Raw genomic sequence first — 21,379 nt, forward strand, 5'->3', positions numbered from 1 at the left:
ATATTGATCTAGTTGTCTATTGAAACTATTTAAAGATGATTAAGTGTCATTAATCAATACTTTATCACATTTTCAGTTTGCAGACGTGATGACAGGTGGGCGCTGCCAGCTGTCTGTTGTATGACAGAGCAGTAAATAGGATCACATTGGATCTGATTTGTAAAGATGTAAAATGTTCACAAAAAATAGCATAATAAATGTTGGTAAAATTAATAATAATAACAAAAAAACAGAAATTCCTAAAACAGGAAGATGTGTTCAGAGAAACAACTAAAAAACATATCTAAAAAAAAATAAAAATTTAGCAGAAATGCCATGTTCACACATTCACACGTGGTAGCTGCCCAGTACAACCAGTCTGATCTGTTGGCCACATTGCGTCCTTCACTGGAGCAGTCGGGGGTACGAACCTTGCTTAAAGGCATCTCGGTAGTAGTAATGCAAGAGGTTGAAGCACTGCTGTTTCTCTTTCCCCACCCACATTTCCCCAGCAGGTCCAGGGATCAAACCGGCAACCTTCTTTGGTCACAAACCCGGCTCTCTAACCCTTACTGTGCACGTTTCCATGACAATGCCTGTAGAGCATGACCAAATAAGTGACAAACAAACCCACTAATTTGACTTTCAAATTTGGATTTTGGTGGCTGGGTCAATGAATCACTGAAGGTAATCGATTTACTGAAACCATTTGGATTAATGCAACGGCCCACAGGGAGGAAAAAATGACTATAAACACAAGAAAGAAGTACATTAAAAAAGACCGAGCGACTGTATTCTTAGCTTTTTATTTCCAAACCGTGATGACAACAGCTCAAAGTTTGAGACACAGAGCTTGCACGAATATCAACAACCATCTTTGAAATAGAACAATAAGGCTTGAAAAAAATAATACAAACATAGCATCATGGACTATGTTAATAAATAATACAGTCTGTGTGATAAAAGGCTCTTTCAGACACTTCCCATACAGTACAGCCACACTCTCAAGGCGTGTGGCATATTGTCCACAGCTAAAGGTAACATGCTGAGAAACGACAGAAGGCAGAAAACGTCTCTTAAATCTCTTTGAATGCATCTATCGTCATAAATACGTTACTAAGTCAGTGGTTTGTTAAGATCTGATGCACAGTTGAACTTATCTGTAATACTAAGTGATATATTTCCAGTGTTTACTTATTTAATAGCTGTAGCATTATTGATTTATATCATGTGGAAAATACTTATTTATCCTAAATGTAATTACTTATCATATCTACTTACAGGTAACTGTCACTTATCTTAGATTTAAAGGTTTCTTACGAGCTTAAATGAAGATGTGCTAATAGACGACGTGCTGAAAGACCTTACCGATGACTCTGCTCTTAACAGTTGTGTGTCCATGCCTTACCCAAATAGAAAACACTATTAGCGTACTTTTTTACTGACCTTGAATATATGTCATTGCTTATTCCTGTGGGGAAAAGCACCAACTACTACACTCTGTCCTTCACTTTACACAACGTTAAAGCTGCTACGTTACGCATGGGGAACTACTAAGAGCACACACAAGTTTACCTCTGCAAAAATCCAACTTTGTTAACTGTTAATTCCGTAATAATTATGTTGTATGCAGGCTGTTAATCTCTCAAAAGTATTTTGTCTTGTGCTCTTTTTTTATCACCTGTCAGTTGAAAAAAACAAAACAAAAAAACAAGGCCTCTTATTCATATTGACACTGCATCGCCGTTGTGGTGTACAAAAGTCCTACTTATGAAAAACTACAAGCACCAGTTCTCTATATTAAACGTCTAGCGGTGTTAAGCACTTACCTTAAAGGTGGTTTTATTGCATTGAATGTTACCCTTGAAAGCAACATGAAGCGTTACACTAGATCGGACAAGCAAAACCGTGTGTGTGCTGCTCCCTCCCTGCAGCCGAGGTGGTTCTTGTGCTTGAAGAGGACGGGGGGACCAGCTCCATCTCGTTTTGTTTACTCCCCCCCGCTGCGTTGACCACGACAAATTCAACCCTGTCATCTGTTCTATCTCTCTTTCTTGGGGTTGGATTTTTACCCCCTCTTTATTTGTCGATGAGTTTAACCAGGCTCTGGCGAAGGTCATTAAGGTCAAAGATCTTGATGTCCAGAATTTCGATGGCCCTCTGGATTTCAGAGTCCATGCGATCCCGTTCCTCCAGAGAGTTATTGAGGACCTGCTCCGAGTTCTGCACGCGACGCTCCATCTCTGCATTACGCATCTCCATCTCCTACACAGAAGAAGAGGCTGTTGTTAATTTAAAGAGGACCTATTATGCTTTTGTGCTTTTTCCCCTTTCCTTTAGTGTGCTATATAGCTTTTTGTGCTTTTAAAAGGTCTGCAAAGTTACAAATCCCAAAGTCCACGCCAAAGGGAGTTACTCTCACCCACAGAAACACTGCTCCTGAACTGGCTGGCTGAAACACCTCGACTGAAGTCCCGCCTTTTCTTACGCAACGCGGTGATGTCACCAAGTAACACATTTGCATAATACCTGCTCTGCGGCTAGTTTGGCACACCATCAAACAAAGCTAGTTAGAGTGGAGCTGAAGAGGAGTCTGAAGAGTTTGGTTCAGATGACCAATCACAACAGAGTTGACCAACTGACCAATCAGAGCAGACTGGGCATTTCAGACAGAGGGTGAAAAGAGGGGCTGCAGCACAGCCGATAACGAAAAATAAAGGGTTTCTTGAACATTAAAGCATGTAAACATGTTTTAACAGAAACCCAAAATATAAGTATACACCTAAAAATAAGCACAATAGGTCCTCTTTAACTAATGATTATTTCACTATTACTCAACAAAAGTGTACAAAATGTATAAAAGCATACCACGTTGTCGTAATAATCTCCTACCCGTAATCTGTGAATGGCCTCGTCCCTGTCGTGTTCCATCTCGTGGTACTCTACTTTCTTGTTTTGCAAAATGTGGATTTCCTGGAGAAGATTTAAAAAAAGGTACACTTGAGTTTCAGTAGCTTAAATCTTTCATCAACACCTGTGATGAACACTGCAGCTTCCAGCCTCTGACCCCGGCTGATGATGGAAAATGGAGCAACGAGCACCAACCTCATCTTTGGCCTTCAGCAGGGCCTCCAGCTCCTCCAGGGACTGGGTCAGCTCATCCTTCAGCAGGTCACTGGGGCCGTGGCCTCCGTGGGCCTCTAATTCAGCCACCTTATAACACACAGAGACAGAATTAAATCATGTTCAGCATGTGGGACATGGCTTCACAAGAAAATCTTAGCATTCTTACATATTAGTTAGAGTTGCTCTTGTGTTTGTTACCATCCTGCCTGTTTGATATTTTGTGCTAAATTCTTTTATTGTGAAGCAAATGTAGCTTTTTTTAAGCTTAATATTAGCATAATTTAAAATACTGTAATTCTGTATTTCTTCAAAGCTTCTTTAACCCATTTGTGCCCACAACTGACATATTTAATTTCCTTTGGTGGAAGTGTTCTCTGGGCTTGCCTATAAGCATAAATGGGACTACTGATTTTTTGCAATAGACTTCCTTAGACTTTCGGAAAATCCTATAATACTCCCATGTGTCCAAATACTAGATTTAGTATAATAATAAAATGTCTGTATCTCAGAAACTACAAGGAGCACAATCAAGTATTTGTTATTTATGAAATCATATCAAGTTGAATATCAAAGATATGCAGTGTAAAAGAAATATTTTGTATGGAAAACATTTAATAAACCCAATGTTAGTGTTTTTCCTCATTTTTCAAAAACCCTCACTATTAATAAAAATGTGATTTTTCATGTGATCTAAAGATTTTAAAGTTTTAAGTTAGATAATTACCCAAAGTATGTCTGCACCAAATTTCAAAACTTTTGACCAATCACAACAAATGTTGTGGTATTTTTCCTCATCACACTAAATATAGTCTTTTGGGCACAAATGGGTTAAGACAGTATCACTGATCTAAGTGTACACCTAAAACATGAAAAACATTGATCTACAAAGAGGACCTTTCAACACAGCTGATCACTTCAGGTTGTCGGTGAGATTTCTCAGCCTCGCGTGCTTTCGGTTTTATCCACACATCGTGACTCATATTTTCTTCTTAATTGTATCTACAAGTTAAAACACGCTACAACTTCAGCTACAACAGGCAGATGAGCGAGTCATGCCACCACTATCAGGTAAACAGGAGTGTTGCTTCGTCATCTGGGCCTCATAAATCAGACTAAAAAAACAGAAGTACAACCTCTAAAAATGCCCCCGCGTCTCACAGAGACAGGCTGAATTATTTTAAACCATGTATGGTTGAGACTGGGAGGAGCGGCAGAAAGAAGAAAAAAAAGAAAGAGAGAAGCGAGTGGATGCCAGCTCCCTCTGGTGATTTTTCATTTTTTCCTAAGTGGGGCAGTGAAAGTAGGATATTGCTGTCCTACAAACCCCTCTCCCGCTCACACCACCCCAGAGACGTGAACCATTTTCAGCCACCTGGTCCCCTTCCTCAGATAGAGGGAACAAGCTCGGTCCAAAGGAGACGAAGACGGGGTTCTCACTTGTATGAGTTAATTTGTTGATGTGGACCGAAAACGGTGAAAACTGTTTCTTGTTGAAAAATACCAGACGAGTGGCGGATAATTAAAAAAAGTAGTGATCGATACTGTAAAGCTGGGCTATAATGGAAAGGGATCAAGGTATTAAAGCATTGAATCAGAGAGGGTTTGTAACAGTCAGCCTGAGGCGAGGTCGCTCCCAGAGGAATCAGCTACCAGCAAATGTGAAAATACCTTTTATTGATGAGCGAGTATACAGGGAGGGCAGAGACATCTGCATTCACTGGAACCTGAGAGGTAATTCAAGTGTAAAACCCTCCTGAGACTCGGGTTATTTAGGGGTGAAATGTGACATTGCTGTGTGCACGGTGAACCGGTTCAACCGGCAGGGAACACCTTGACTAAAGCTTTGGAGGCAAAACGCCTGCAGCACATGTCAAAGAATAATGGAAGTATGTTACCGGCTTGACTAACTTGTCCTTTTTAAATTTTGCTGAACAAGTGCTTTCAAACCACGGTAATGAAGTGACGAACCAATCAAAACCAGCATGACCTCTCTCAGCAGAGAAAGGCGTGTGACTCGGCCATTACTGAAACCAACAGAGTCCCCGTCAGCGTCACCTTTGCTTTTGTTTGAGCGAGGCTTTACTTCAGTAATAATCTGAGTGTCTGCTCCCGCTACAGAGCTTCACAGCTCCAGCATTGATTATTAGGTGTGACCTTAGCCATCAGCTTCTGCCCCGCAGGTTAGGACAGAATGAATTGGCTGCACAAGAGAGAACAACTACTGTACTTTTCAGTGTTTCTTTGGCCTGATTTAACTTTTCATTAAAGGGTAGCGTCGGTATTTTTCAACCTGGACCCTATTTTCCCATGTTTTTGTGTCTAAGTGACTCATGGGGACAATCATTTTTCTGAAATTGGTCCTGTATTGAGGGAGAATGCTGTAACGGGCAGCCAAGAAACAAGCTGCGAGGGCAAGTGATCAGCATCAATGTAACGTTACGTCCACTAAAAGTGCTTGTTATTATAAGTGTCTGACAACATTATGGAAAGGACCCTACAGAGAAATAAAACATTTTTATTTACCTTCTGCCTGATCCGGTCTGTTAGTTTCTGTGTTCAAGCCCATCTCAAGGAGAAGTCTCGTTGTGAAACCTGAATATCCGTATACTCTGGCCATCGAATTCAAACACCTCGTCCACATTGTTGAAATCATCTAAATATTCAGCCATGACATGGAAAATCTTTTAGATAACACTAAGCTACACTTTCTGTACTCCAACACAACAAACTCTCACCTCGCCAGATTTCAGAGCGAGACTCTTTCCGTAATGTCAGACACTTGTGATAACAACCAGAGCCTGTTAGTGGCAAAAACAAGCACTTTTAGTGGACGTAAATGACGGTGCCAGCTTGCCCCAATAGAACCATATTGCAGCCCGCGAGCAGCTGCCGTCTACACTCTCTCCCTCAATACTGGACCAATTTCAGGAATTGTTGTCCCTATTAGTCAGTTACACACAAACACACATGGGAAAATACCAAAGTTACCCTTTAACTCTGTGGTGTTTCATCTTTGAACAGATCTGTTTCAACACTCAGCTCTGGTACCAGGAACACTGTACAAAGCTCTCTATAATACATGAAATATGTAGCTGCAGAGTTTGAGGTCAACTTTCCCACAAAGCTTTTCATGTAACAGTTAATCCATCCATCAACCATCTATCAATTCATATAAACCGCTTATCCTGTCCAGCATCGTCTGGGTAGGAGGCAGGGTACTTCCTGGATAGGTCACCAGGCTATCACACACTTTTGGACAATTTTAGTTTTTGCAGTTCACATGAGCTGCATGTCTTTGGACCGTGTAAGTACTCAGAGGAACTGGATCTTCCAATCCATTTAACATCAACGAAAACTGTTGACATAGTCATTTTGGAGCTGATACTCAGTTACTAAGGCAACCTTAATCATATTTACGAGACAGGTTTTATAGGATTGCAGTGTTAAAATGAACTACCCCAACAAACAGCTAACACTTTATATTAAGGTCCTTGTAATAAGCATTAGTTAGTATGTAATAAGGCACTTATAAGCTTTTATAAGATGCTTATTAACATTATTATGTGTTCATAAGTGCTAATAATAGCATCATAAACACATTTAGTGTTAGATTATAAGACATTTATAAACCTATCCTATCCTACCAGAGCATGCTGAACAGGATAAGCAACCGGCTCGCTGTACATTAACCCTTACTTGTATAGTCGTATTAACACATAATAATGTCAATAAGGATCTTACAAGGATTTATAAGGGTCTCATTACCTATTAACTAGTACTTATTACAAGGACCTTAATATAAAGTGTTACCAACAAATTAATAAAAATAAATCTCCTACACGGAAATCCCTCTTTTTCCTGTTCACCCAAAATGCTCAATATTGAATTTTACATGATATGTATGATACTCGGGCAACTTTTAAGTTCCCGGGTTTCTAAAAAAAAGTTTTTTTTTTCAAAGTAAACTAATTTAATATGACAAGATATATGTAATTACTTTTAAATTTAGAAGTAGGAGTGTATGAAGAGGATGTGTAGGCAGCAACACTGAACACATTGTACTTCTGAACCTACTAATGAAGGCTTTAGAACATTAAAATGTGTTGTTCTGAGTCACTTTATGGGCCAATTGTTGCTGGTTGTTTTGGAGATGGGTGACATGAAGCTACAGACACACTAACTGGTGTGTGGGCTGATTTTTTTTGCTTTTGATTGCTTTTGATTTTTGCTTTTCAGTGTTCAGGGTAAGCACACTTTAATCAGAGAATCTTCTGTACCCGAGCGTCAGGCTGAACACAGTAGAGGCTCACCTGCTCTCTGAGTCGGTCCGTCTCCTCCTGATACGCTGCCAGCTGTTTCTTCCACTGCTCCACATTAGCATTAGCCTCATGCAACGCTGCCACCAGTTTGGTGTTGCTGTCCTGCAGAGTGAAGAGCTCGGCATCCAGGTTCATCTCACAGATGGATCTGAAGAACACAAACACTGTTAACCAGTGATACATATAATACTGTACATATAAGCCAATATATTTTAAGCCAACAGCCTACTGTTACAAACTGAGTCTTGTGTAAAACACTGCAATATCGAGACAAATGTTTACTGAATGCTACAGCTGTAGCTGAAAATCTGCTGGCCTTGTTAACACAAGCAGCAAGCCAGTGAAGCCACTATAACACCGTTAACAAATCTATACCCAGGACTGCAGCCTGCAGCAGCACACCTACTGCCCAGACTGAAGGTCATTTCGCAGGTCTTATAACAAAGCAAAGATACACTCATTTAAATGCCCAGAGTGCAAACAACAAGACCAAACTGTTCCCACAGTAATCCTCCAATCCTGGAGGGTAAAAGTCATCTTTATCAAAAGACTGCCATATCCCTAATAAGTTGGTACATAAAATTTAAAGAGGACCTATTGTGCTTTTTCCCTTTCCTTTAGTGTGTTATATAGTTTTTGTGCATATAAGAGGTCTGCAAAGCCCAAAGTCCACACCAAAGGGAGCTACTCTCCCCCACAGAAACACTGCTGATGAACTACCTGAAACGGCTCGATTGAAGTCCTGACTTTTCTTCCGTAACGTGGTGATGTCACCAAGTAACACGTAAGACGCATCGCCCTATCGGGGTTTATTTTGCAACAATGACCGGCTCGCCGTACATTATCCTGCTTATTTCACAGCTACTTACTTAAGAAATCAATATTTTGACACAAAAGTGGTCCTCCAGAGTCCGAGATGAGAACTGCGCCCATAGCAACAGTCTGCTATAAAGAAATAACAGACCGTGCTCAAACAGAGTGTTTCAGACAAAGGGTGAAAAGCTTGTAAACGTGTCCCTTTAGAAACCCAAAATACAATTATGAACCTGAAAATGAACATAATAGGTCCTCTTTAATTTAATTTGCAAGCCTCAGGGATCAAAGAAGAAGAAAATAGTCGTCATTGACCAAGATGGTTGCCAATTAAATATGGCATCATAGAGTAGTAGTTCTTTTGTGTAATTCTTTTCCATTACAATGATCGTGCTGACCTTGGTACCAGATCAAAATGTTGTGAGCATAAAGCATCATCATCTGTGTGGCCTAAAGCTGAATTTTACTTTGGACTGCAGTATGATACATTCAGTGTATACACTCACAAGTAAAACATGCCTATACCCAGTTTATGGGGACGCCTATATGCCCCTTCATTCTATATATTACATAAGAGACATGAAATCATTAAATGTTAACAATTTCAATCCATTTTGGTTCAATCTGCAGAAAAGGTCAGTCAGATTCTCTCCTCATCCTCGATCCTTTGGCTTCGATCCGTCCCTCTACATGTAGAAAGCTTGAGGTTGTCCCATGGCAACAGTTTACCATGGTAACTGTTAAGGAGCAGATTTCTGTCATAACAATTGGACTGTAAGATATAAAAGCATTGTGGGTGTCTCAGACCGACTGAATGAGAAGATGTTTACAAGCTTTGTTTGATGTTATGTATGAGTCAACGCCTCAACTGCGGCCTCTTCACTTCCTCGAAAGCTGAACAATACGAATGACGTCAAACTGTAATTAACCCTCGAAATGAAAACCATGTTATTACTCAGTGAACTCTGCTGGGAGGGTGGATGTTAAAAGGTAATGGATTACCTGCTCAAGAGCAATCAATAGTATTGATCAAATGAAATCTGTAGCAACCTCATGCAGCTTAGCTGATGTCAGAATTACAAAATCAGATATTTTCCAAACTGCGATGCGATCGATGATGACTAATCTGTTTGTTTCGGCTGACTATTGGCACAAAATTACTAAAATTAGTTGTAATAAATTGCAATAATATTGTAAATGTCTCATGAATTCCTCTTTATAATTCTGTCAAACTTGAAAGAAATCACATCCTGTCTCAACAATGTGATTTACAGCTTTTTAAATAACTGTACCTAATGTAAATGTCTTTATAGACATATAGGTTGACATTTTGGGAAATACCGTTATTTTCTCTTTTGCCAAGAGCTAGATGAGAAGATTGGTGTCACTCTCATATTTGTACCTTTAATATAAAACTGGAGTCAGACATGTTTAGCTTAGTTTAGCATAAATACAAACATAAAGGCTATGTCCAAAGGTAGCAAACAGCTGTGACAAAGTCTCAGTATTTGACGCCCTCGAAGGGAGAATGGGCTGACTATTTCCAGAAATGAAAATTCAAACTCAGTTCCATCCATGTTTGTAAGCACTGGATAAAGTGTGACATAACTTTGGAGTTTTTCATCTTCTTTCAAATCACAATGCAAGATTTTTAAAGTAGACACGAAGCATTTCACAAAGGGATTCTGTGATGACTCAATCTGGACTCAGAAAAATGAGAAGAAAGTGTTTGTGGTCTCTTCAGTTTCTACTCTGATGTGTTTGTGTGTGCGTGTGTGTGTAAAACTCGATTACCCTTCAGAGAGCATCTTCTTAATGCGCTCCTTCTCAGCAGACAGGGTGATGTCCGCGCTCTGGCTGCGGAACAGCTTGTCCTCGGGTCCGTTCACGCACATCACCGGTGGAGACTGTAGTTCATCCGCGAGGTCCTGAGAAACACATCAGTAAATGGACTCTACTAATAACACACACAGCATTACAAAACCAGACGGATTATTCAGAGAGCAGAGAGGCGGTCAGATCTTAAAAATCATTCACATCAATGTCCAATAAAGATTGCTCAATGTTTAAATTAAAAACACACAAAAATAATGTAAAGCTATGCAGCAGAACTAGTACGTTTTTGTTTCAGGTCTTGATGGAGTCATGGTGATGTGAGCTGTATTATTGATAGTCAGTGGTTCCCAACCTTTTTCCTTAAGGGACCCCTTCTCTATCATTGAGTTAAGTGACGCATCCTGACTAAGTGATCTGATAAATAGTACAATTAACCCAAATAATTAACTAAAATTATAGATTTGGATGAATTTTGAGCAGATTACTTCCTGTGAATGTTGCATCAGAGTTTTCCTGTTATTTTTAGATTTATTTTGTATTATGTATTAGGTATTTCTTTGAATTTTTGGCAATCATACATACTTAATAGGCTTCTATTTTGACAAATTCATTAATTCCTTCTCCCTGATGTTTTGCCGTTGTTCTATTAGCTCTTTGGTTGTTTTAACGGAATACTTTTCTAATGTAGGATGTGTCTGTTTTGTGTGGTGCCAAATAATACTTCATTTTCAGGAGTCAGAAGATGAAACAACAACAGACTCACCTGTGAGAACTACAGAGGAAATCCATCAGGTGGAAGAAAACAGAAAAGAAACACGTCATCACAAAGCTCACTATACATAATGACCTTTCCAAAAATATCACAACCACAAGCAGTTATGCAGCTCAGCGCCACTTAGCAGGAATCGAGCACTATTAATTGACGCGGTCGGCGACTGTCTGGAGCTTCTCCAACGTGTTCATTAAATCAATAAAGATGTGGAGCGAGAGACATCACTTGGAATCTGTTCAGCCATAGAATTAAAAGGAAATGGGCATGTTCTTCATGACCAAGCAGATGTAACTGATGGGTAATTATTCTCTATTGATCAAGAAAAAGCCCTGAGCTGACTACATTTTCATCATTACAGTGTTTGAGTCAGAGGCTTCTCGGTGGCAGTGGATGCGCCGCACCGCTGAGCGGTACGGGATAATTTTACCGTCGTCCTAGTTTTCCTCACTTTCTCTTCCCTCTGAGACAAGTGACCCAGCTCATCTTTCTTTCCTCTCTCTCTCCATCCCTCCTTTGATTCAATAACAATGTCTAGCAGATGAAACTGCTGCAAAGTAACACAGGTGCATTCATCTAACCTTGGCAACAGTGTCTCCTCAATCCTAAAAATGACAAAAATGCATCACTGGATGTTTCTGTGGATCATGACATCTACACTTTCTGCCTCATACCTGCAGAGGCTTGCTCTACTTTCTTGTTTTGTTTTCCTCACCTGAGGAGCAGCGATGTTGAGCGCTGTGTTGGCCAGCTCTTTATCCTGCGACTTTTCTCGCGCCAGACGAGCTGCATCCTTCACCTCCTTGAACTTATCTGAGAACTTTGCAAAAGAGGACAAGTGATAAAGCGTTTCAGGTAATGAGACATTAATAATGCAGCACTCATTTAGCCTCCGGAAATGTACAATGATTGAGAAGTTTGGATAAATAAAGAAGATTTTCCTAAAGTATTTATCAGTGCTTTAACCTCCATTGACTTTGGGTTAGTTTACCTGATGCAGCTGTTGCTCTGTAGCAAAACCAAGTCCATACACGGTGTTGGCCCTGCTGTCCGCCCACTGACCGAACTTCTGGGACGTCTTGGTGAACGACATGCTGGGTGTAATGGTGCAGTTGATGATCGCCTGCAAATGCATAGATAACAAAGATGATCGTCTACAGCAGTGAACAACACAGAAAGTTCAGGGAGATGTAGTTCAGCAGCAGATCCAAGAACCCAGACGGAACAAATAGCTTGAAATGATAAGTCTAGGTCTTGCCTTTGCTTTGTCATCCCAAACCCTATGGCACTATTCTGTACAATCATTTTTATTGATTAACCCATTCGTCGGTCAAACTGGCTGAAAAGTGAGTTTTTCTTATCATACTATATCTAGTCTTTGTGCACATGGGACTACGGCTTTTGCAATAGACTCTATTATAATTTAGGAAAAAACAGTAGTCCAATGTGCCCAAATACTAGATATAGTATAATAGGAAAATGGCTGTATCTCAGAAACTACAGGGAGCACAATCAAGTATTTTGAATCTATGAACTCATAACAAGTTGAATATAAAATATCTGCACACATATACAGTGTATAAAAGGAATTCATTTGGAAAACATTTAATAAACACAATGTTAGCGTTTGTCCTCATTTTTCAAAAAATCCTGACTTTGACTATTAATAAAAGTGTGATTTTACATGTTCAAGTTGTATTGTTAGATACTTGCCCATATTATGTCTTCACCAAATTTCAAGACTTTTGACCAATCAGAAAAAAATGTTATGGCGTTTTTCCTTATCATAATAAATATGGGTTAATTTCTTATTCTTGTGCTGAAAAACAGCAAAGGTGAGCGAGGCGAACAGCGTTACCACGGTTTTGCATTCGACGACTCACGTAACCAGTCTTGGACAGGGAGGAGTGAGCAGAGGGGTACTCAGCTGGTTGCAATCTGCAACCACACCACTAGATGCCGTCAAATCCTACACACTGCACCTTTAACATATTTCTCTATTGTAAATAATAACATATAAATATTGTTAAACTAATGATTTTGTATGAATATTCACATTTTTAAAATGGTGGATTTCGCATTTTGGAGTAAATGACAAACTACAGCCGAGAAGCTCAATTATTCACTTTTCTACTCTAAATTTGTGTCATTGTTTGAACACTTCATGTTTGTTGGAAAAGTAAACAACACAGGGAAACATCTGTGCTTATTTCACACAATGTGAAGCATCATCTTTCCTCTGGGATTCTTGTCGATCGGCTATTTTCAAGCACTTCCTCCCTCGAGACGTGTTTGTTCTTTTGATAATGGACTGTTCTGAACACGATCAAAAATGGAAGCTCTGCCACGTCACAAGCTCTCATTGTTCAAAGTAAATTCAGAGCAGAGGCAGATTTAAATCACATTTCTGTCAAACGGCAGTAAAGATACACAAACACAGCACAGCCAACAGGTTCATCACCTCAGTCTCAGAGAAGTGGCCGAAGCCAACTCTCTCCCTCCGAGCACAAGAGAAAAAAATTATTAGAGCTATTTATAAACCTCTCTATGTCATCTACAAAAACGGACCTGATTTAAAATCCCAGAATTGCGGGGCAATGGCAGCTTAAGAGGACGCTTTTTGCGTCCTTCTCTGCCCTTCAACTAATAATCGCATGAACTCCACGGTCTCCATTTCTGCGGTGAAATGTTTGACATAACATGTTGGACGGTGGCGACAGCAGAGAAGATTACCGTGGAGCCAGACACCAGTCCTGGCAGGATTGGGCTGCCACCCCGCACAGCCTTCTGGGAGTCAGAAATGTGGGTCAGACCAGAGGTGCTAAGAAGAGATCAGATAGATCCCCCCCTCCCTCCTCCCGATTGATGTAGCCTCTTCCTCATAATCTAAATCCACAGGCCTGCGAGAAAGACACTCTGGCTGCTGATTTGTTGACACCCGCTGGGGTTTTGTTCACTATATATTTCTTAACCTTACAGGTTTTCTGGCAGGAGGACGGCTGGTGAAGAGGGAAATGAATGTGAAGCTGTTTGGTTTGGCCCGTGGCTTTTGTTACAAATACCGAATAGCCTCTTTTGTTGCCAAGGCCACCATCTTCACATGCAACACTACTTTGAGAAAGTGCCTCAGAAATTGGGTTTTTTGATTATGAAAGCTACATGGCTCACATTTCAGCTCTGGATATCAAATCTACTGGAACTATATGTTGTGTTTTATACGTTATATCATTTTACTATAGTTCCTATGCTGAATATACAACTCTCTCTATACATTATCACCATTATTACCATTTCGTTCCCCTCACCTTGGTCCCACCCACGCTGATGATGCGGTAGACGTTGCGGTTGGCATCGTAAAAGAAGGACACGGTGACGGCATGTTTGCTGGCGGGGATCCAGTTCCTTTTGGTGCTGGGGTCGATCTGGAAAACATGGGCCCGGGCGCTGAAGATCGGCTGCTCCCTGGAGGAGGAGGAGGAGGAGGAAGCACAGAAGATGAAGATGAGAAATCTGTATAAGGAAATGTCAAAGAGCAAACTCTTTCACACACTTCAGGTTTATTAACAATGGTTTGGAAGTAACTGAGTATAATGCAGTTGACTTTGAGTGAAGAGTAGGAAGCTCTGGACATTTTAAAATCTTAAAAACAAAATGCATGGACTATAATGTGTTTTTGCTCATGACTTGAGCACCAAAACATTTATATCGTCTCACATTATCATACCACTCTGTTCAAATTGTGTCACTCTCTTATTTTAGAAAAGGAGATCCTGCATTATTTCATAATGGTACGTCTCCATCTGTCTCTCTGCCATCCAGGGACAGATGCTGGAATCATCCTTTGGCTTTCTCCCACACTTCTCCCTGCGTCATTCGCCATACAGGGCTGTGACTTAGCTGGCAAATGATGTTGACTAAAATGCTCTGAACCCTCTCCCGAGCCGTTCACCCTCCACCCTCTGCTCTGCTCCTGCCAGTGTTTGCAGAGATGTATCCTGGATACCAAGTAAATATATCAAAGCAACAAAGTCCCTAGTGTTGGGATGTGGTTTAGCCACAGTCATGTGGCATGAAATAGCAAGACTGCTAAAGGTCTTTCTCTCTTTTTAACCCTCTTGTTCCTCTTCAGCTGGTGTCCACTTGGTCCATTTACAGCACTGTGTATTCCCACACTTTGATTTAAAACAAAGCAGATAAAGCAGTCTAAACATATGTTTCACTCTGAGAGTCACTGAAGTCACTCACAGTTTTACTTAGTACAAATTCCTCAAACCAATGAAAAGGCAAAAACAACACGAGACAAAATAGCCGTGCCAGCGACCATGTGAGGCTGCACTTTGGCACAGCAGTGCTTTGTGGTAAATGTTAACGTCAGCATGCTGATCTGCTCACAATGACTCATGTTGGTGTCTACCAGTTAGGTATAATGTTAACCATGTTCACCAACTTACTTGGGCGTGTTAGCGTGCCAACATTTGCTAATTAGCACTTAAAGCTGCAGTCGGCATCTTTGAACAAATATGATAAAAAGCTACTTTTTCGGTCACTATATCCTGACAGTAGTGCATCAGACAGATTATCTGTGAAACAAAAATCAAGTTACTCCGCCTCCTCCTGTGCTCATATTGGCATTTGCAAGGTTTCAATGTGCCCGAAGGAAAACAACCAATCAGAGCCGAGTTGTTTCTGGTCAGCTGCCAATCACTGCTCGCAAACTCGCACTCTCCGATCAAACGCTCAAACTAGGCAGCGCTGATCAAATATGAATATTCTGTTACTGTAATGCCTATTTCTCACCTCAAATGTTTTCAGAAACATATTTCCGTGTACCGTTTAGCTGTAAAATGAGAACGTTTGTGACCCGACCGCCATGCTGAAAACAGTCAAGCCAAAACAAAGCACCGCCCAGCAGCCAGAGCAAACATTCTCATGGGATAACTAAAGCCAGTAGGATACATCCTCTGAGGACCATGAATGTCTGTGCCAAATTTAATGGCACATCTAATTGTTGTTGTTGAGATATTTCAGTCTGGATCAAAGTGGTGGGCAGACCAATCAACCTTGCATTGCCATGCCTAGAGCCACATCGCTAATGTGGCTAACAACATGAATTACTTGATAAATCATTAAATGAAATCATTGACAAGGTCACAGATCAATGTCAATGTGATGGCTGATTAAACTAGACTGACTGCAGTATCTCACTGACAGTGCCATCATAACAAATATGGCACCCAGGGAGCTCCAGACATACAGGACTGAGGTGTTTGCTGTAAACGTCTTCTCTCTGAAATGCCTTTAAAATAATGGAGTCAGATTATAAAGCCTGATGGGTTTTTGGTACAGACAATACCGACATTGATCAGACTATCAAGAATAAAAGTATCAGGACAAGATGCTGCTGTTTATCACTCTTATCTTCGCTGCCTAAAAGAGGTGCCAAGTTAAAATATGAAATGGTAAAAACCAGGACACTTCTTCATCTTCTTCATCTTCTATGCAGTATTGTAAGTTGCAGCGGCTGTTCCCAATAGAACTGTATTATTTTGGCCAGTCATTGTACATTTATATCTGACCCCATTAGTGACACATATCCAGTAATGGTTTCTGTGTGTTTCTCTTCTCAGCGCAGGAGATCATGATTAAAAGAAACATTACATAATCTGTGTTTCAAGGACTGACTGTAGAGGTGTTGATATGAACGGTGGCATTTCGACGGCTGACCAGCTCCAGTCTGATAATAACCCGTCCCGAGCTATAATTCTCCTTCTCATCTCACAGTAATCCTCCATGTTGTCACTGGATCTCCTGCTGCAACCACTGATACACAGATCTGAGGTCTGACCGGGACAAGACACTGTGATGAGGGCTGTTTGAAGCTGGGAGTGAGATTTGTCCTCTCTATTGACATAAATGAACTGTAATATTAGAAGAAACAAGGAAGCAGTTCAACCTAAAGCTACTTAAAGCTATTTTAAAGGAGCACTCATATAAAGTTGGGGGTTTTGCGATATACAGATTAAAACAAGAGTGATCAAATTTGAAGCAGCAGAGGTCGAGATATTCTGACTTTTACTCCCTGGTTCAAATATACAGGATCTTACAGTTCCCATAATGCAATTCACCTTCCCTGCCTGTTAAATGCTCTCATCTTTCAAACTCCATGACCCCAGTTTATAAAGAAGGATTTCAGTCAAATATTTGAAGCCTAAAAGCCTTTATAAACCGGAGAGCGTGATGAAAAAACAACTCCAAAATGCAAAATACTCGCCTGCGAATATTATATGTCGAGGGCTTTTATTGTGAAAGGTAAGAATGAGAGGAGCAGATCTGGTCTGCCTTGCCTTGTCAAGGTTGAAAGGAGTAATAATGTTTGCCATCTTGATTCGGACAACGGAGGCTCTATGTTGTTGTTTCATAAATATTAACTCAACCCGTTCCGTTCAACGTGATTGGTTGCTGCCTTTATTTGCGGTGTAAAAGCTCAGAAAATCAACCTTTCCCCCCCAAAAAGTTGCTTTTTTCGCCACATAATATACACATTCTGTCTGTGTGAAAGTATTCATGACCAAAACAACAGTTCAAAAAATATATATTGATGTGCAAATTAATCGCATGAAAAAAACGCCCCCCAGTGTGTAACGGCCTTTACTCTAAATTACCCTGATGACATCATCAGGGTTATTGTGATGATGACTTCATCAGTTAGTCAGTAGTTATCTAAATATAAAATATTTTACTGGAAAAAGTATTAAGATTTTCTTGAAAATAAAGCAAATTTTTGGAATTACAAAAACATGTAAATGTATATTTTAGTGTATGTGTTTATTTACTTTTGATTGATGGAGATCTCCATGAACATTATGTGTAGGCTGTTCATATTTGTATGAGGTCAATTTACTGTGCAGTCAGCTGCTGGTGGGTTTACATACCAAAATGTTTGATTTGTTGTTTATAAATATGTCTGTGTAATTCCACGAGGGATGGGTCATGTAAATGGCCAGACGTGAAAACTGATATAATTATGGTTGCAGCTAACAATTAGTTTCGATTTGTTTGTTAATCGTTCTCTAAAACGTCAAAACAATAGTGAAAAATGCTGATTACAGATTCCTAAAACACAAGGCGACGTCTGCAAATTGCTTTTCTTGTCTTAACAAACGTCCAAAACCTAAAGATATTCAGTTCATTATCATATTATCTTTTTTTTTTATTATTTTATCATATAAGAAAAACAGCAAATCTTCAGTCATAGTTATATATTCATAGCTATATTCATCACTACACCACTGAACTTTGACCATCCCTCACATGTTTATGGTACAATACATGGAGTGGTCCCAAAGGGCAGCGGAGAACTCAATTATTAGAGTTATCCCATTACTGCTGAGCTTTGACCTTGCCTCGGGCTTGGTGCTCTGCCAATGAACATGTGGCATCTGGTGAGATCCACCGGAGCTATATGTTCAGTTTCACTGCTACTCCTGACCGAGCAGGAATCAAACCTACAACCTCCTATGATGGCGTTAGACGTTACACGGTCATGTTTGAATAGAGGGTCATCGTGTGTTTATATATCCGTCAACACTTCCTGTGTGTGAATTGTTGTTGCAACACTCTGGAGGTGTAAAAAAAGCATTCATGTTCCTCTATTCTGTTAACTGGTCGCACTTCTCAAGGATGTTCAGTTTATTCATCCTCAGCAGAAGGATGTGGCCTACGAGGCTTAATGGGGGTCTCTAAGCATAACAAAGCCTGATAGTATGATTGATTGGATGGGGGGTTGGGTCTGCACCTCAGGATGAACCACTCCACTAATTCCTGCCACAATCTACAGCTGTCAGCCTCTTATCTGATCGGATCTAAATCTTCTATACGCAGATGTTAAACATCAGGAAGACAGATTTCACAATGAATGCAAGGTTGCTACTTTCATTTAGCACCAATCCTCCAGTTTTGTGAGTGCGTAAAGACAGAAAGTGCAACTATATGGTCTTTAAATAATCCATAAAGGACAGCATTGCAACACAATGTGTCTGTGGCAGTTCACAGCTGTCTTACTGCAGCTTAATACTCACATATCTTTGTTATTACAGACAAGTTTTTGCATTAATTATAAAGAAAGGAAGTGCAACTAGTCTTTAAATAATCCATGAAAGACAGCAGTGCAACAATATCTGACAACAACACAACGGTCTGTGGCAGTTCACAGCTGTCCTACTGCAGATATTCACATATCTTTGTTATTACACATAAGACAGAAGATTAATTGTAAAGAAATGAGCACACTATAGCCTGCTATGATGCTCTGTACGATCACTCCTGTGTCCTTTTCTTAGTTACAACTGCAATAAAAGCATCCTAAGCAAAGTCATTACTGAGAATTATAGATCAAATAATATGAAGACTCTGGGGTCACAAGGAGGAGGAAGAGCATCTGTGTTAGTACAAAAAAGAAACCACCACATTGCTCCTCATGCACTGCACAGAAAAAATCCTTTGGTGATGCAAGTTTTTTTTAAAAATCTGCTTCATTTATTACAATTAAATTATTACTATTACTTTCTTCAAGTTAAGGCTGACTTTCACTTCTTCTTAAATCATTCTTTTTAATAAAATGAGGCTAAATGTCATGTAAATGTTCACACTTCTTACCTTTCTCTGTGGTGAGGATACATCTTACAAGGTGACTGAGACTTCTTTTCTACATAGAGAGAGGAGATAAAGAGAGAGAGAGAGAGTTGGAGCATCCATTAACACAACAAGTATTTGCTCTGGGTCAAAAATATAAACAGAAAAATCACATTTTGAGCCTAATTAAATGAAAGGAACACTTACCCCATGTCTGTGTAAACCCCCTGGTGAGTACAGTGTGTTTTTGTATCCAACAGTAATTCCTCTCTGCTGCTGCTGTCCCAGTCTCCTCTTTCTTTCTTTCTTTCTTTCAATCTGAGCTACCAGATGCTTTATTCTCCAGAGGGAGGGGGTTTCACTGCAAGGCAGCCTGCTGCTGCTGCAGCCCGCAGCAAAGTGTCCCTAGACCGTCCTGTCCTGTCCTGTCCTGTCCTGGACACCGGCGGACACCGAGCACCTCTGCGGACCGAGGAGAGTCACAACCCGGCGGAGGCAGAGCAGCTGACCCCGGTGACTGAACCGGTCCGATGTGCGTCCATCTTCCACCAAAACAAGAAGCAGCTCTCCTCTTTTCTCTCTCTCTTTCTGACCTCGTCCCGGTCGCTATTCAGCTCTCTTTAGTTCTTCATCCAGCCGGCTGCAGGCATGCAACAGTGGGACCCAGTGGCCGACAGTAGAGTACCACCTGCTGGCTCTACAGGCTCGAGGCAGCCGCTACAGCTGCTGCATGAGGCGGTGAAACTGTGTCAACCTGCCTGCAGCCAATGAGCCTGCATGTGGCTGCATGCATACTGCAAACTGGATCTTATAGGTCTGCTGGGCGCTGCCAGTTTAAGGGATTAATGAAATGTAGTCCCGAAGGGAAAAGTCATGGCCTAGTAAAAAGACACTACAGCCCGTTTAGGACTACAGCTGCAATAAAAATGATATTTTGATAACTGCAAAGTGATTTAAAGGTCCCATATTGGGCTCATTTTCAGGTTCATATTTGTATTTTATGTTTCTACTAGAACATGTTTACATGCTGTAATGTTCACAAAAACATTGTAAAAGTGAGCATGGCTCACATACCCCCGCTCACTGCTTGAGCCCTAGTAGGAGTAGTCAAATGCTCAATGTGCAGCTGGAAGTAAAAAAAAATCACAGTTTTTGGCCAAAATTTCAAAAATTTTGGGCACCTTGGACTTCTAACCCCCAAAAGGCACAACTAGACCACACTGTCAACCATCATACCAAAATTGAAGTTCTTAAGTTAAAGGGACTGTTTGTAACTTCTTACATGTATAAATCGATCCGGGTCGGTGTCCCATGCGCGCTCGCGTGTAACTACGCTGTTCAGACAAGACTCCAACACAAATTACACGGAAGCACCAAAACCTCAAAGTTGTTTCTAGTGAAGCCTGTCTTACAAAACAGTGTTGGCTGCGGTTGGAGGACGCGGGGGAGACCGTAGCTTTGGTCTCGAGGGCTGGAGTCTCTGCTGCACTCTGCTCCTCTGCCTGCCTGCTTGGCTTCACTCACACACCGCACTCGTTCTCGCTATTTCGCTCCACTCTCACGTGCATGCGCGCACACTACACACTGCAGAAGAGTTGGTTTAGCTCTGAGAATATCTAGTGAATGTACAGTGGACGTTTGTGCAGAAATAAATGCTGCAGCTCCTCCAGACCAACAGAGGTTTCCCGTGTCTTGTGAAGTGACGGGGCTCCACAGCGAGAAACGTTATCGTCTCTGAACAAAACTCTGGTGTCTCCCCTGTTCCTTCTGACCGCGGTCGGGAGGCTGAGGCGGGAAAAGCCAACACTAGGATCAGCAGTGATTCATGGAGAGACCTTCGTCTGGTCAGCTAACATTACTGTCAAGCAGGTGAAATATAGAGTGATATTGTGGTTTTAGCTGACGT

General features: G+C 40.8%; 1 protein-coding gene across 4 annotated transcripts; it reads right to left on the reverse strand.

Moving 5' to 3' along the window:
* Nucleotides 1–769: 769 nt before the first annotated feature.
* On the reverse strand, nt 770–20,278 carry LOC119499456 (homer protein homolog 3-like). 4 transcript variants are annotated; one of them, XM_037788781.1, is made up of 11 exons: nt 19,681–20,278; nt 19,498–19,546; nt 14,148–14,304; nt 11,834–11,965; nt 11,558–11,662; nt 10,837–10,845; nt 10,032–10,144; nt 7,416–7,572; nt 3,085–3,192; nt 2,872–2,952; nt 770–2,244 (listed from the first exon to the last, which is right to left on the reverse strand). In XM_037788781.1, the coding sequence occupies exons 2-11, from the start codon at nt 19,518–19,520 to the stop codon at nt 2,059–2,061; spliced, it is 1,071 nt and encodes a 356-aa protein (XP_037644709.1). In that variant the 5' UTR covers nt 19,521–19,546; nt 19,681–20,278; the 3' UTR covers nt 770–2,058. The 4 variants fall into 4 exon arrangements, with proteins under 4 accessions (XP_037644709.1, XP_037644707.1, XP_037644710.1 ...); XM_037788779.1 differs by having other exon boundaries at nt 10,032–10,165; nt 19,681–20,276; XM_037788782.1 differs by lacking the exon at nt 10,837–10,845.
* Nucleotides 20,279–21,379: the final 1,101 nt, after the last annotated feature.

Source organism: Sebastes umbrosus, chromosome 12, assembly GCF_015220745.1.
Source record: "Sebastes umbrosus isolate fSebUmb1 chromosome 12, fSebUmb1.pri, whole genome shotgun sequence".
Classification (NCBI taxonomy): Eukaryota; Metazoa; Chordata; class Actinopteri; order Perciformes; family Sebastidae; genus Sebastes; species Sebastes umbrosus.

Bases quoted from the DNA above. Each gene is read 5' to 3' on its own strand.
- LOC119499456 (XM_037788779.1), bottom strand. From the start codon at position 19,520: ATGTATCCTCACCACAGAGAAAG. The intron at 7,573-10,031 runs GTAATCGAGTTT...TGTGTTCTTCAG, and splicing joins AAGAAGATGCTCTCTGAAGG to ATCCATCTGTGAGATGAACC. The intron at 3,193-7,415 runs GTGAGCCTCTAC...GTGTGTTATAAG, and splicing joins CGGACCGACTCAGAGAGCAG to GTGGCTGAATTAGAGGCCCA.